The following is a 15,288-nucleotide window of genomic DNA, read 5'->3' as shown; positions in this document are numbered from 1 at the left end:
TCTTTCCTGGCCTTTCCCAAAATGCTACCTGAACCAACACCTGTCAAGATCGTCCTAGCTTTCTGAGAACCCTTCATCAACACCCCCATTATATTAAAAGATGCATTACAGTCTGTGCCAGTGTTAAAGGGGGAAAAAAAATCACAACACTTGTTAGTGCTCAGAGTGCATCGTGAGGCATGTGCCTTGTCCAGGCTGCAGGCAGAAAAGCATGGGAAACGCTGACCTGCAGAGCGAAATCCACGCTCTTTAGCCTGGTGGCCTGGTCTCCGGGTTTCTCACGCAGTTCCGTCCAAACAGCAAGTGTCTTCAGGGGACCTCACCTTTGTGTTAGCTTCCCAGGTACCCCTCCCGCCTACGTTTAAGCTGGTGAGGTCCCCTGATACACCTAAGCCAAACGTCCATGATGCCCCCTTGGAGCTATTATTGCAGGCCAACCGCGGAGGGAAGACTGAAGCTGGGGGGCCCCATTTGCCACTGACTGCCCACCTGATCCCTTCAAAGTGCACTGAGACTCTGGTCACCTGCAGGTTCCTTCCTGGCGGCACACACCTCTGCAGGGCGTAGGGCTTCTGCAGACCGTCCCTGGGGGGGGGGGGGGGGGGGGACGGGGCTCAACAGGGAAGCATTTTGTTCCTCTCCCAGAAAGGGGATCACCACCCTCCTCAGCTAATGGCCACGTTTTCCCTTAGTTCATCTTTGTGTTGTGCCTATGGGGTTTTCAGGTCGCCCACTCTGAGTTGATGCCCGTAAATGACACCCACAAAATGCTCTGGATTAATCCAAAGAGGAGAGAGGACAGCCGATGTGCTGGCAATTAGGTCCCTATTCTGAGGAGTCAGCTCTCAGCGAAGACGGACAGGCCTGCAGAGATGGCCAGGGGAACACTTCTCAAGTCTGCCCGTTAGATGTGGCAGGTAAAGGACAGGAGAAAGGTGAAGGTGACAAGTTTCAAGTCGCATTGAAGGGTCCCATTTATCCACAAGAGACTGCACAGGAGACTGGAAATAATCATTATAAAGAAGCAAGACTGGACACAGGTCCTAAGTGGCAAGTCAGGTTAGTGGGTGTGGGGGGGAGGGGGTCTTTGCAGGCCTTGGAAGCCCATCACCCCAGTCTCCGCCTGTAACGTCAGGAGTTCTCGGGGTCTGTCTACACGTGGCCTCCTTACTTTTGTTGTTCTTGGGGATTTTTTTAAGATTTTATTTTTAGGGGCGCCTGGCTGGCTCTGTTGGAAGAGCAGCAACTCTTGATCTTGCATTTGTGGGTCCAGCCCACATTGGGTGTAGAGGTTAATCAATACAATAAATACACCTAAACTATTTTATTTTTAAGTAATCTCTATGTCCAACGTGGGACTTGAACTCATGACCCCCAGATCCAGAGTCGCATGCCTCACCACCACAGAGAGCCAGGACCCCAGGTGGCCTATGTGTAAGGCATCCTTAGACTTAGGGTTCAGACTAGGGCGCCTGGGTGGCTCAGTCGTTAAGCGTCTGCCTTCGGCTCAGGTCATGATCCCAGGGTCCCGGGATCGAGCCCCGCATCGGGCTCCCTGCTCCGCACGAAGCCTGCTTCTCCCTCTCCCGCTCCCCCTGCTTGTGTTCCCTCTCTCACTCTGTGTCTCTGTCAAATAAATAAATAAAATCTTTAAATAAAAAAAAGTTCAAGATGGGGGCGCCTGGGTGGCTCCGTCGTTAAGCGTCTGCCTTCGGCCCAGGTCATGATCCTGGGGTCCTCGGATCGAGCCCCGCATCAGGCTCCCTGCTCAGTGGGAAGCCTGCTTCTCCCTCTGCCACTCCCCCTGCTTGTGTTCCCTCTCTCGCTGTGTCTCCCCCCGTCAAATAAAAAAAATAAAATCTTTAAATAAAAATAATAATGATGAAAATAGTTAGGGCTCAGTGTAATTCAGTGCAACCTCTTCTGAACTTGACTACATCTTTGAAGACCCAGTTTTCAGGTAAAGCACATTCATAGGCGTGAAGGGCCATCGCTTCAGCATACCTGGCTGGGGACACGCTGAGGCCCAGCCTGCCGTCAGGGTCACCCCTACATGCACAGGAGGCTCTGAGCTTGAGGGAGAGGCCAGCAGACCGGGAAGGCCAGTAGCTATGCTATCAGGAAATTCCGGAAGCCGTGGCACTAAGTTCCAGAGCGTTCAGCAGAACCGCTTGGAGTCGTGCAGAATTCACGTCTGCAGCAAAACTCCATAGATGGATCTAGGGGTTTCACAGCAGAAGAATAAATGGATATACACTAAATTAAGAGGGGTCGAGGTTCACAGGCAGCTAATGGAGGAGGGGGAGAAGTACCCACTCGGCATCGCTGGCTTTGCGCTGGATACATACATAACGTTTTTGACGTTTGAGCTGTCTCACCAGGTCTTCACGGAGACACATCTCCACCCCTCCCAGCATTTAGGTACCTTTACACAGCAGGCGGCACATACCAGATTTCCCTGCTCCTGGAACAGGAAACTCCCAAGGTAAGGACACCAGGCTTCCAGGACTTAAAGGACCCCTCAGTCCTGATGCTGGATGAGGAGGCAGAACACGGTCCGTGCTCTGAGAGGGAGGTCAGCGTACACGTAAGAATGAGGGACTCAGCACCGGGCCCTCCAATGCTGCAGGAGACTATGCGGTACTTTCGGCTCCGGCTTCCGGGAGTCCGGGGAGCACTGTGATAAAATGCTGATGGTTCTCCTAGCGCAGGCAACCGGATCCTGTGCAGTGTCTCTGGTCCTGCCTCCAGCCTCGCACACACGCACACCCGCCCCTTGGGGCCCCTGAGCTCCTTCCTCCCCCTGAGCCTCAGGGGCCCGGCCTGAAACTGCAGCATCCTGGGATTCACCTCCCTTGAGCAGACAGAAAGGAAGGTCAGAATGAGCGGAAACCTGCGCAGAGCCCAAGCGTGAAAATCAGCGGGACGGAGGCCCGGAGGGAAGACAGACCCAGCAGCGCGGCTGTGTGCCTAGCTGTCACTCTCTGAGGGCATCCACCCGCGGAGGCGTCCCTGGTGCCCGTCTCCTCCTCCATCCTTGCGGGAACCAACCTCACGGGCCACTTTGCTCTTCCCCGTTCATCAAGCCTCACTCCAGCCTCCCCAGCCTCCTCCCTGAAGGCCCCCCCCCAAAACCCTGGTTGCCTCGGGCAATCCGAGCGTGTCAGACTACAGGCTGGCTGCTGGTGGTCTGGCTGGGTTGGCTCCCCGCATCTCCTCCTGCACTCACACCTCCACACCCCGGTGCTCCCAGACCGCTCCCAAAACTAAGGCTGGGGAGGTCTCGGTTTTTCTGACCACGAATGAGTTCATGGAAAGGGATGGCATGTTTCCCAAGGGACCATGTGGCCCTCCAGAGGTTCTCATCGGAGCCCCTGAGCACCGCTCCGTGTAGTTCTGAAAGTCCTTTCCCTTGCACAGAAGAAAAAAGAAAACCCATAAAAATAGAGCAGCTGTCTTGTGACAGAATTAAGGAAGCCAAATTCCTTCACTCAGTGGAGTCTCCATGGGACATGACCTCTGCTGGATCTGGGGTGCCACGGCAAGCCCCGCTGTCCTCACCTCCCGGGAGCCCGAGAATAAGTCACAGTGATATCTGGCACTGTTATTCCTAGGACTCTTTGCAAAGCTAGAGTTGACTGAGCACCTAGTCTGCCAGGAACCATGAAGACCCGTGAGCGACAGAGCTTCGCAAACCACAAAGAGCTGGACGGTCGCCCGGTGCCTGGTTAACCACGCAGGCTGGGCGTGCAGCCTGGGGGCTTCTGTGTCTAACGAGCTCCCAGGGACTGCGGACAGGGCTGGCCCGGGACCCCGTGGGGAGGCCGCACATCCTCACATGTCGGTGTTTGCTGTAGGACTACGGGCCGCCCGTGTGGAGTAGTGACCGGCTCCCCAGGGCAGACCTGGCTGTGTGCAGACTCCGGGTTTGGGGCAGTTCCCATCCCACGGGAGGCGGAATTCGTCACCTCCTTTGCGATATCCCTGCCACCCTCCCAGGGTGTAAAATGAGCCTGTCACACCACCGCCTTCTGCACTCAGGCCTCCAGCCCTCCCACTCCTCTCGGTAAGCCCGGGGAAAAATCCACGGCACGTGTGTGCGTGTAGACTTATTTACGGGGTGTGTGTAGAGATGTTTAGGGTATGCGTGTAGATGTTTAGGCTATGTGTGTAGACATATGTACGGTATGTGTTTAGAGATATTTAGGGTACATGTGTAGAGATATTTAGGATATGCATGTAGAGATGTTTAGGGTGTGTCTGTAGAGATATTTAGGGTATGCATGTAGAGATATTTAGGGTGTGTCTGTAGAGATATGCATGTAGAGATATTTAGGGTATGTGTGTAGACACATTTAGGGTGTGTCTGCAGAGATATTTAGAGATATGCATGTGGACATATTTAGGGTACATGTGTAGAGATATTTAGGGTATGTGTGTAGACACATTTAGGGTGTGTCTGTAGAGATATTTAGAGATATGCATGTAGACATATTTAGGGTATGTGTGTAGACACATTTAGGGTGTGTCTGCAGAGATATTTAGGATATGCATGTAGAGATATTTAGGGTACATGTGTAGAGATATTTAGGATATGCGTGTAGAGATATTTAGGGTGTGTCTGCAGAGATATTTAGAGATATGCATGTAGACATATTTAGGGTACATGTGTAGAGATATTTAGGATATGCATGTAGAGATATTTAGGGTATGTGTGTAGACACATTTAGGGTGTGTCTGCAGAGATATTTAGAGATATGCATGTAGACATATTTAGGGTACATGTGTAGAGATATTTAGGATATGCATGTAGAGATATTTAGGGTATGTGTGTAGACACATTTAGGGTGTGTCTGCAGAGATATTTAGAGATATGCATGTAGACATATTTAGGGTACGTGTGTAGATGGAGAGATTTAGAGAGATGGGGGGTGGGACTGGCTCACTAGATCATGGAGGCTGAGTGAGGCCCATCCACATTACGGAGGGTAAGCTGCTTTACCCAAAGTTTACTGATTTCAATGTTAACCTCATCTAAAACCACCTTTGGGTGGCTCAGGTCATGACCTCAGGGGCCTGAGATGGAGTTCCACGGGCTCCTCGCTCTCCACTCGTGCGGACGCTCTGTCTCTCTCTCAAACAAAACCCTAAAAGTACCTTCCTAGCAAATCTAAAGCAGCGTTTGACCGCGACCTGGGCACCTGGGCCCGGCCAAGCTGACACATAAATAGACCATCACACCTGCTTCTTCCGTTAGTGGACTGTGTCCACCTCCGGCTCCCGGACGGCCACACACCCGCAGCCTGTGAGCTGGGGAGGGGGGCGCCCAGAGGCCACCTTCCCTATTCTCCTCCCTATGGGGCTTGGGCTGCCCCCACCCACCTGGGGCCCCGTTTCTCTGGCAGTCTCCTCTCCCTCACCTCCCTGCTCACCCCAAACGGTGCTCCAGCCCAGTGGCTCCGTGGCCTCCAGTCCACTCAGGGGCATCTCTACCCAAGCCCAGGCCAGTGTTTACATGCACGTGGGCCTGGCAGCGGGACGCACCCCAGGCACCCCCCCTTCCGTGAATCACACACACAAGGCTCAGCGCTGCCCAGGTTCCCACCACCTGGGGGGGCCTGCTGTTCCCCCTCCTCTTCCTCCCCCTGGGTGTCCTCTGCACCCCCCACTCTCTCCCCAGTCGGGGAGCTGCCATGGCCCGGGTCGGCCTGCTCTTCTCCACCCCTGCGTGTGTATTGTGAGCCCAGATTCCCACCTCCAACCTCTGCCTTCTCCCCCAAGAGTCATCCCTACCTGTCATTTGGGCCTTTCAGACGCAGCACATCCCGAAATCCACCCTGTCCCCCAAGCCCTGTCCAGAAACCCGCTCACTGTTTCCCAGACAAGCCCCTGACTCACCCAATTCGGACCCAAAGCACAGCCCATCCTCTACCATCCTACAGGACGCCTGTGGGAAATTGTGCTGCCGCCCGCCTGGGGCACCTCCAGCAGCCACGGCGGAACTGGCACCTCCTGCCCGCGCCTTCCCTGGCGGCTTCGACACAGCCCCTGCCTCTTCTGTGTCCCTCCAACCCGTTCGGCACAGCGACCGCGGAAAGACAAGGTCCCTGCGGCCCGGGCCCTCCTGGACTTGCTGAGTTGAAGGGCGGTCGCTCTGTTCCAGCGCCCCGCTCTCTCCCTGTTCCCTCTGCTGGAATGCTCGTCCCCACACCCCTCTGCTCTGCTTGTCAGAACAGCTGCTGAGCCCCCGCCCTGCTCTCTGTCCCAACGTCACCTCAGGCAGCATCTTCCAGTCCTCACCCTGTTGTATTGTGCGCCTTTCATCTTCACGGCATCTCTCACCAGCACTGTATTTACTACCTGATTTCCCTGCAGGCCTCCAGAAGGGAAGCCAGAGTCTTCTGTCCACTGCGGTGTCTCCAAGGATGGAAGAATTGGTGGCAAATGGAAAATATCTGGTAGAAATATACATGGTCAGCGGCAGTAATGGAAACCAAAGAAACGTACACATGGGGTGTGAGATGGTGGACGGTCCTCGGGCAGGGTCTCCACGCAGGTTCCTCCCGTGCTTGCCGCACCTGACAATCCCTGGCAGCGGCAGAAAGACACGTTTCCACGGCGCCTGTGCTGTGGCGCTGCCCCCAACCCCCGCCCTCCCGAGAGCCCGCTCCTCTAGCTCCAGGACCACCTCCCTGTAACTCCCCCTCGGGCCTCCACCTGGGACGCTGTGCTCCCCCCTGCTTGAGCTTGACCGACGCAGAGATCCCTGTCACACGGGATCCTGCCCTGCCTTCTCGAATACCGCGAGCACCGCCAGCCCCTCTCCAGGCCCCGTTCCTTGACACTGCTCACCTCTGCAACACGCATCGGACACAGCAGATGGAGTTACAGAGTTTGCTGACTGCTTGCCTGCACCCTCCCCGGACGAGCCGGCTGTGCTCCTGGATGTGCCCTGAGTGCCTGGCAGGGGCTCAGTGTGTTTACTGAGTGCCGGAAGGATCCCAGATGCCCTCAGTGAGGTGGACAGCTTCATCTGTGTATCCTGGATGAAGGAACTAGGCTCAGCAAGGCGCAGGACGCCTGAGATCAGCTGGACATGAGGAGGCAGGATTTCTCCCAGGGGCTGGTTCTAACCCCTGTGCAGAGTGAAATGCAGAAGCCATGCAACCTAAGGGCCTACTCTGAGCTATGAAGGGTGCACAGGTCACCGGGAGGGGTCCGTTCAGGGGAAGGAACTGGGCGAAGCAGCACAGACTGATCTGATGCTGTACGCTAGCCATTTTCTAGGCTCCACGTTTTATCTGGGGTAGAACTGCCCCGGGCAGAGCCGTGAGCGCCAGATTCCCAGCACTCAGCTGCCGGCTCCCCAACCGGTCGCAGCAAAAGGAGGGTGTGGACATGCAAAGCCAGTGCCTGCACCGAAGCCCAGCCTACCTTGGGCGGATCCTTGGTCCCTCCCCGGGGGAATCTCCCCTCTGAGCCGCAGGAGCCGGGCTGGCGGGTGCTCCTGAGGTTTGAGGTGTGCGTGAATCCTGCTAACGGTGAGTCTGCTCAAGTCCGAAGGGGGTGGCTCCACAGCAGACCTCTGGGTGGCCCTGCCTGTGTCTGTCATTGGGGGGGCAACACTCACTGTTCACAAAAAGCTCCACTCCTTCACTTTGGTGCATCTCCTTCTAAAGTCAGAATCCAGGCGACTGGCAATGGCAAATGGCGCTCCCAGTAACCGCGCTGGTCAGGACTGATTATTTGGAGTTTATGGGAAACGGGAGGCGCCCAGGCCCACGGACTGAGAACACACAGATGAGGGTCCAGATTCCTCAAGTCCGTTCGCTCTCTCCCCCTCTATTGGGCCAGGCCACTCTCTTTGGGCGAACTGGTTTTCTTTCTGCTTGGCCTCAAACAGCGATCCGCACTCAGGCGCCCCTGTGGGACCCGGAACCTTTCCTTTGCCTCCTCTTCCGTGGGAGAGGCCAGCTGCAGCGAGGAGCAGGGGATGCAGAAGGGTTGGTACCCATCAGGCCTGCTCAGGGACCCGACATGCTTTCTCCCAAGCTCCGGGTCGCCCAGGCCGCCACCGCGCGGTGGGTCCACAAAGCCCCCGGCCGGACGCCGAGGCCCGGGCGCGCGGAGCCGGGGCGGGGCGGGGCGGGGCGGGGCGCGCGGGCCGGGCCGGGCCGGGGGGTGTCGGATGTCACCCCCCGCGCACACCTCGGCCGGGGGGCGGGGGAGCGAACCACTGAGATGCGGAGACCTCCCCGGTCCTAGAGCGGAGCAGGAAGTGTCCCAGGGGAGGGAGCCGGAGGGCTCCGGCCTTTCCTTTCCTGCGCGTCCGGCGGGCTCCGCGGCGGCCAGGCTCGCGCGGCCCGCCACCGGGGACGCGCCGCGGCGGTGAGTGCGGCCTGGGCCGCCCGGCTCCCCGCGCGCCCCGGCTCCCCGCGCGCGCCCCGCTTCCCCGCGCGCCCCGGCTCCCCGCGCGCGCCCCGCTTCCCCGCGCGCCCCGGCCGCCCTGCCCGGAGCCGAGCGGCGGGGACGCTGCGGGCGGGGCCGCAAGGCGACACAAATGCTGTTTTTCAGGCGCCTCCATTTGCTCCCACGTCTCCAGTCGCGAGCGCGGCCGCGGCTTTCTGGATGAGCCGGGGACGGAGTGGGCCCCTGCGAGGAACCGGCCCGCCTCAGGAAGGACGCCCGGGGCAGCGGGCTGGGAGGATGAGGAGCTGCTGCCGGAGACTTCCGCCGCAGCAGCAGGCATTCGGGTTAGACGCCGGGCCGCAGTTCCAGGCGGTGCGGTGAGCAGGCGGGAGCGGGCGGGGCTACGGGCGCGCCTGGGTGGCCGGCGGGGAGGCGAGGGAGGCCGGCCGCTCCGCCCGGCCTGGCCTGCCACCCTCCTTCCTTTCCGCCGCCCGGGCTGCGTCCTCCGGGAGCGGCTTTCAGCTCGCCCCGCCCCCTCCGGGAATGCCCCCTGGACCAGCGGGCATCTCCTGCCGAGCCGCCTGCGTGTGCCAGGGGCCCGGGTGACCCAGAGGGACCGGGCTGTGTGCTCGGGGGTCATCCGCAGCGCCCGGAGCGCTGCAGGCGCGGCGCGGCGCGGGGCTCCCAGCCCGGGGGCCGACCTGAGCGCCCTGGACGCCGTGCCGCGGGGTGAGGGCCGAGCTCCTAGAAGCTGGCGGCCAGGCGCGCGGGGACGGTGTTCCAGATGGTGGCGCAGACACCCCCCGAGTGCTTTGGTGAGGCCTGAGCGGTAGGGAAGGGGCCGTGTCTCCCCATGTGCCCTTCACGTTCCGGGAGTCCCCCGCCCTCCCCCCCCAGGAGCCGTCGCGGCTCCCTGATGTTCCTGGGGAGGTGCGCCCCCCCCCAGCCCCCGTGCCGAGCGCCCCACCCCTGTCCTGTCTGAGGAAGGGCCGTGAGCTGTGTGCTGTCGCCTTCAGCATGGTTGGGAATGACACGCGAGGGGTGCAGGCCGAAGGCCAGGGAGGACGGCTTGGTACCCAAAGTTGTATCCAGACTTTGGAGTGAGGGGCGGAGGCTGAGCTGCGGCGCTGCTGCTTCCAAGTACACAGCCGGTTCTCTCTGGTTGCGCGCAGGATGCGGCTGCGTCTCTCGCCTCTCCCTGTCTCTCGTCTCTGCCCGTCTCTGGCCTCTCCGCGCCTCTCATCGGCAGTTCTGTTCTGTCCGGCTCAGTCTGGCAGGTCCAGCACCCACCGGTGCTCGGCCCCGGCCCCCTGCGGGGTTGACTTCTGGTCCCGGGTCTGCTCTGAATGCCCTTCCCAGGCACGTCTGCCTTTATCTTCCCAGCTCTTCCTGCAAAAGTCTCAAGGGCGAGGACGGCGACTTTGGCTCCAGAGCCTCAAGATAACGTCCCGCTCGGCGCGTGCGTCTCAGGTCCTGTTCCGAGAACCTGGCCACCAAAGGTACCACAGCGCCTTCCTTCCATCTGAGTGCTGCGTGTGGCCCCGTCCGTGTCCCGTCTTGCCATATAGCGCTTCTCTCCCAGACCCCCCCGCCTTGGGTGTCTGGTCACCCAGCGAGGGGGATCACGTGATGGTGCTGTTGGGGGCGGGGGTGGGATTTCCCTCACCCCCTTGTGTAAAGGGCAGCCACGTGGACCCCTCCCGCGCGTCCCAGACCTTCTCCCAAGGGCTGGTCTCCGTGGGCTCTGCACACTCCCCAACACCACCCCCAAGAACCTACCACAGCAGACCGGAACACTGAAGCCAGTGATTTCTGTTTGGAAATAGGGTCGTCTTCTGCTGCTGACCCCCATCAAACCCCATCATGCCCACAGCCCTGTGCCCCCGAGTCTTGGCTCCGAAGGAAAGTGAGGAGCCCAGGAAAATGAGGAGCCCACCGGGAGAGAACCCTAGCCCCCAGGGGGAGCTTCCCAGCCCCGAGTCCTCCCGCCGCCTCTTCCGCCGGTTCCGCTACCAGGAGGCGGCGGGCCCCCGGGAGGCCCTGCACCGCCTCTGGGACCTGTGCCGGGGCTGGCTGCGGCCTGAGAGGCACACCAAGGAGCAGATCCTGGAGCTGCTGGTGCTGGAGCAGTTCCTGGCCATCCTGCCCCGGGAGATCCAGGGCTGGGTGCGGGCCCAGGAGCCCGAGAGCGGCGACCAGGCTGTGGCGGCCGTGGAGGCTCTGGAGCGGGAACCAGGGAGACCGTGGCAGTGGGTGAGCGTGGGTCTGCTCTGGGCTGGCCGGGGCGGGGGGCGTTGGTGGAGAGGGGCTGCCGTGGACTTGGAAGCTCGGCGGCATCACGTGTCCCCTGGCCAGGGGTGAGAAATTCCGTCTGGAGCGCCGGGCTTCGGCGAGGCTCCCGCTGGAGTCGGTTTCCCGAGACGGCGGGTTCCGCTCCTTGAGGGGTCCTGTGTGAGCCTCCCGTGCTCCGCCGGGAAGGTGCCCGGCGGGCCTGGGCCGGGGGACGGTGTTGGTCCAGTTTCTGGCTCAGCCACCAGCCCTCGCCTGGCCAGGGACCTGCCCCCCTGGCCCTGAAACACCCTCCCTGGGATTGCAGCTCAAGCACCGTGAGGACCCCGTGGTGATCGAGGATGGGGACGGCCCTCCGGACCCGGAGCAGGAACGGCTGCCGGCAGAAGCCCAGGGCGACCTCGCCAGGAGTCAGGACACCCAGCCTGTGGCCCTGGCGCCAGGCCCCGGGCTCCCAAGCAGACCGCCAGGCCAGCTCAGTGGGGATCCAGGTACCAGCCAAGGGGGTGAGGGAGGCATGCCTACCCCTCCCTGTGCCCTTGCAGCGGCCCCCGGCCTGGGTGTCTCGTTCTCATCCACCGGAAAGCCACGAACGTGCCGTGTGCGGGGTCTGGGTCCTTCCCCAGAGTGATGCGGTCAGACTCCGAGGAGCACGTCTGCCCTCATGTCTGTGCTCGGCCCACGCATGGGGACCACTGCCACCTGTTGGGGGGGGTGCATCTGCGGGCCCTGCCGGCTTGGGGACCAGCCAGGCACCATCACTGCTCGATTAGGAACCATATGGCTTTTCCTGGTGGCGAGTCCCCAGTGCCTTACGGGGTTTGTTGAGAGCAGGGGCGCGGGCCGCCCATGGTCATCCTGGGAGGTTGCGGTGACCTCCACAGTGGGAGGGTTGGTTTGGGTGGACTCGCCACGTTGTCCTGTGGCTACAGCGGGCAAAAAGCCAGGGGAGCATGCTTGTGGTCCTTTGTGACATAGTAAGGTTTGTAGATAAAACAAAAAAAAAAGGCATCTTATAAGTTCTCTCTGTGTGAAATTCACCCGCCTTCTGTGCAAGTCTTCAGCTTCTCCCTGCTTTAACGTGGGGGTGGCTGGCTGCGTTGGCTCGCTGGGGCTTCCGTGACGCAGCGTCATGCCCCGGGCAGCTCCCACAGCAGAAACGCATATTCTCACAGTTCTGGGGGGCCGGCGCTCTCCGTCGCGCGCGGACAGGGTGGCTTTCTCACAAGCCTATTCTCCCCGTGTCCGTCCGGGTCCTAACCCTTTTGATCAGGAGTCACTGGCCCGTGGGACCTCAGTGTAGCTCAGTTACCCCTCGGAAGACCGTATCTCTGGGTGCCGTCGCACTCCGAGGTTACACGTTCGTGACCGGTCACTGGGGGGAGCGTGCAGTAAAAGCCATATGGTTCCTCATCACGCAGGTGTTCCTAAAAAGCTACATTTCGGTGGAGACTGAAGGCTCTCCAGGGTGATTTCCACGGTGTCCATACACTTCTTTCTCTCGGGGACGGGTGGGGGAGGGCTGTAGACCACTGCCTGGAAGGCAGCAGGTACGAGACCGGAAGTACAACAGCCCCCCCCCAATGCGAGCCCGCGCAGCCTGCGCGAGGGGCGGCAGAGTGAAGAGGCTGCCGCTCAGCGAGGACACCTGTCCCTGCCGGCTGAGCTCACCCGGCCGCTCGCCCTCGCTGTGGTGGAGGCTCGTGGCCCAGCCCTGCCGGGGACGGGCACCAGATGCTAGCGTCAGCTTGGGTGGGGATTCAGCATGTGACATAGGCTTCGCCTCCTGGATTGGCCCTGACCCGGCAGACGCGAGTGCTCCAAGCCTTCCTCCGGGGAAGGAGCAGGTTTCGAAACAGCTGTCTCTCACGGGGCGGCCCCATGGGCCAGGTGCATGGCTCCCCGCCTGCGACGCGGTAGGGTCCAGGCGGGAGAGGCCTCCTCCCACAGCGGCGCGGAGCTGCCAGGGGCCCCGGGTGAGGGCGGGCGGGCTGATGGTGTCAGAGTGACGGAAATCGCTGTGGTTCGCAGGTGCTCTTCATGGGCCGCCTCCTGCGGGTGAGGAAAGAGACGCACTTCTCTCTCTTTCAGTTCTGCAAGACACTCCCCTTCTTCAGGAAGCGAGTTTGAGGGATGCACAGCAGGTGACCGCCCTCCAGCTGCCCCCGGTGAGTGATTTCCGCCAGAGCTCCTGAACCCCCACTGCCCTCTGCGCACAGCATGGTGGAGCGCAGCGGCCTCAGATCCCCATGCACCGTCCTCTGGACGCTCTAGGGCCCCCCGTGAAAGATGGGAGACCGCACAGCGTACCCGTTTCTGTCCTAATCGTCACACTGATTGAGTTCCAGAGTGTTGGGAGGTGCAGGGAGAAGGCACAGGTCATTGCAGTACCGTACACAGCCGGGCGCATTGTCCGGGAGTCTCTGTGGTACGTTCCCGTGTGATACAGCACACATCCAAGCAAGGCTTCCTTTCGTAAGCGTGCCCCATGCGATGGAGAGCCTGTCCGACGAGTGGTCTCGCTCCCTCCTTTCCGGCCTTGTTGCTGCCTTTGGCTGCAGCTTCTCATAATGCCTCCTTTGGAAGTTTTCCTGACACGTTCCCCTGGCTGGCAGGCGATGTGGTCTCATTCCGTGGGGAAGTGGGTGCCGTGAGGCATGGACCTGGCAGATGGAGCGCTGTCTGAGGGTCCCAGGTGTGCCTCCAGCACCGTGCATCCAACGGGACTTGGGACCTGGGAGTGGGGTCGGCTCAGGGTGGGGAGGAGCTAGTGAGTATGTGGCTCAGGACGTCTCCGTTCCCCGTCCCCCGTTCCCCTTGAGCCTTATCCAGGGGCTCTTGTATCTCGAGCCTTATCCATGGCATCGGCTGTGTGCCGTGACGGCTGTAGAACAGACTGACCCAAAGGAGGTGAAACACACGTTTCTTAGTAAAGGTCAAGACTTCTGACCGGTATGACGTGCAGAGAGGTGCTGTGAGCTCCGCATCCAGTGAGCCCGGCACCCATCCGAGGCTCCGTCTGCTCCTGTACAACGGGAAGACGGGTTTCGGTGAGTCAGCGCCCTCTGCTCGCTCCACCTCTGCTCAGGGCACTGGAAGTGACTGTCACAGAGGTCTTATTTTTTCAGAATCATTTTGAAATTCGTTAAATTCTTTTTTTTTTTTGGAATTATTTATTATGTTATGTTAATCGCCATACATTATATCATTAGTTTTTGATGAAATTCGTTAAATTCTTTTTTTCTTTTTTTTTTTAAGATTTTATTTATTTGACAGAGAGAGACACAGTGAAAGAGGGAACACCAGCAGGGGGAGTGGGAGAGGGAGAAGCAGGCTTCCTGCGGCGCGGGGAGCCAGATGCAGGGCTCGATCCCAGGACCCCGGGATCATGACCTGAGCTGAAGGCAGACGCGTAACGACTGAGTCACCCAGGCGCCCTGAAATTCGTTAAATTCTTAATTGTGGTAAAGTACATATTACATAAAATTGCCCATCTTAACTATTTTTAACGCACGGCAGCGTCTTTAAGCATTCAGCGATATTAGCTACGTTCCCACTGTCGTGCAGACGGTCTCCAGAACTGTCTCATCTTCCAAAATGGAAACCTGCTGCTGGTTAGGGAGTAACTCCCCTCGCCCCAACACACAGAAACGGCCCTTCTGCCTCTATATTCGACTACTCCTCATAGCTCGTGCAAGTGCAGGGACACCTTTACAGCGTTTGTGTCTCCTTGGCTGGCGTGTTTCGTGCACCGTGGTGTCCTCGAGGTTCGGTCACACTGTCACGTGACAGGCTCTCCTTCCTTTCTGAGGCTGAGTAATACCGCGTGGCGTGCACGTAATGCGTTCTCTTCACTCCCTTGTCCCTGGCACTTGGCCTGCATCTAGCTCGCGGCCCCCGTGAGCAGTGCTGCTGTGAACACAGACACACACACGTAAACGTATGGTTGATCTTTGTCTTTCTGGGGATGACTGCATTCTCTGCAGCGGCCAGAGAGAACAGAGCTCCCTTGTACTCATCGCACTACACGGTCGTGTCGGGAAAATACCGTAGACGGTCGTGGCCAGCACGTTGGTGTGGATGCACACAAGATGCAGAACATGGCCTCACCGGGGCCATCCTTCCCATTGCCCTTGATCGCAGGCCCACGCCTGTGTTGCTCTGTCCTCGGGCTGCCCAACCACGGACGTTTGTAAACGGATCCCACATCTGTGGACTGCGTGCTTTCAGTCTGTGCAGCAGTGCAGTGGGGCGGGCTTTGCAGGTGTCGTTGGCTCGTGCCTTGCTGTGTGCGGTGAGAGTCCACGGCTGGGGTGCACCGCGGTGCACGCGACCACTCCGCTGTTGAAACCGCCGGCTTGTTTCCAGTCTGGGGTCATTTTGCACAAAGCTGGTGTAGATACCGGCGTGCCGGCCACCGTGGGAGCATCGCCTTCTTGCTGGGGGATGAAGCCCCAGGTTTGCACTTGCTGGGTTGTACGGTACGTGCATATTTTGTGAGAAACTGCCACGTCCTTTTCCAGAGGGACTGTGGCATGACGTTCCCGAGCGCCGTGTGAGCGGCGCCCACTCTCACGTCCCGGCCACTGT

General features: G+C 59.7%; 2 protein-coding genes across 6 annotated transcripts in view; one reads left to right on the top strand and one right to left on the bottom strand.

Annotated features, from left to right (window-relative positions):
* Nucleotides 1–1,808: 1,808 nt before the first annotated feature.
* Nucleotides 1,809–7,571, bottom strand: LOC113938899. Its single transcript, XM_027624368.2, has 3 exons — nt 7,435–7,571; nt 6,853–7,042; nt 1,809–6,588 (listed from the first exon to the last, which is right to left on the bottom strand). Exons 2-3 carry the CDS (start codon nt 7,031–7,033, stop codon nt 5,810–5,812), a joined length of 960 nt encoding a protein of 319 aa, XP_027480169.1. The 5' UTR covers nt 7,034–7,042; nt 7,435–7,571; the 3' UTR covers nt 1,809–5,809.
* Nucleotides 7,400–15,288, top strand: part of ZNF496 (zinc finger protein 496) — a 26,526-nt gene continuing 18,637 nt past the window's right edge. Inside the window, exons 1-7 of one of the 5 annotated variants that reach the window (XM_027624364.1) lie at nt 7,400–7,541; nt 7,904–8,003; nt 8,575–8,786; nt 9,793–9,908; nt 10,236–10,662; nt 11,006–11,189; nt 12,790–12,866. In XM_027624364.1, the coding sequence (XP_027480165.1) occupies nt 10,273–10,662; nt 11,006–11,189; nt 12,790–12,866 (651 nt within the window). In that variant the 5' untranslated portion in view covers nt 7,400–7,541; nt 7,904–8,003; nt 8,575–8,786; nt 9,793–9,908; nt 10,236–10,272. Of the gene's footprint in view, nt 8,082–8,291; nt 8,389–8,574; nt 8,787–9,792; nt 9,909–10,235; nt 10,663–11,005; nt 11,190–12,789; nt 12,867–15,288 lie in introns of those variants that run through there. The other 4 variants (XM_027624365.1, XM_027624366.1, XM_027624367.1 and 1 more) reach the window with 4 other exon arrangements.

Source organism: Zalophus californianus, chromosome 5, assembly GCF_009762305.2.
Source record: "Zalophus californianus isolate mZalCal1 chromosome 5, mZalCal1.pri.v2, whole genome shotgun sequence".
Taxonomy (NCBI): Eukaryota; Metazoa; Chordata; class Mammalia; order Carnivora; family Otariidae; genus Zalophus; species Zalophus californianus.
This window is presented reverse-complemented; position numbering and strand designations above follow the sequence as displayed.

Excerpts from the sequence above, each read along its gene's own strand:
- LOC113938899 (XM_027624368.2), bottom strand. The coding sequence starts at position 7,033 with ATGAAGCTGTCCACCTCACTGAGGGCATCTGGGATCCTTCCGGCACTC. Across the intron at positions 6,589-6,852 it reads GTCCGATGCGTGTTGCAGAG|GGATTGTCAGGTGCGGCAAG; the intron begins GTGAGCAGTGTC and ends TGCCGCTGCCAG.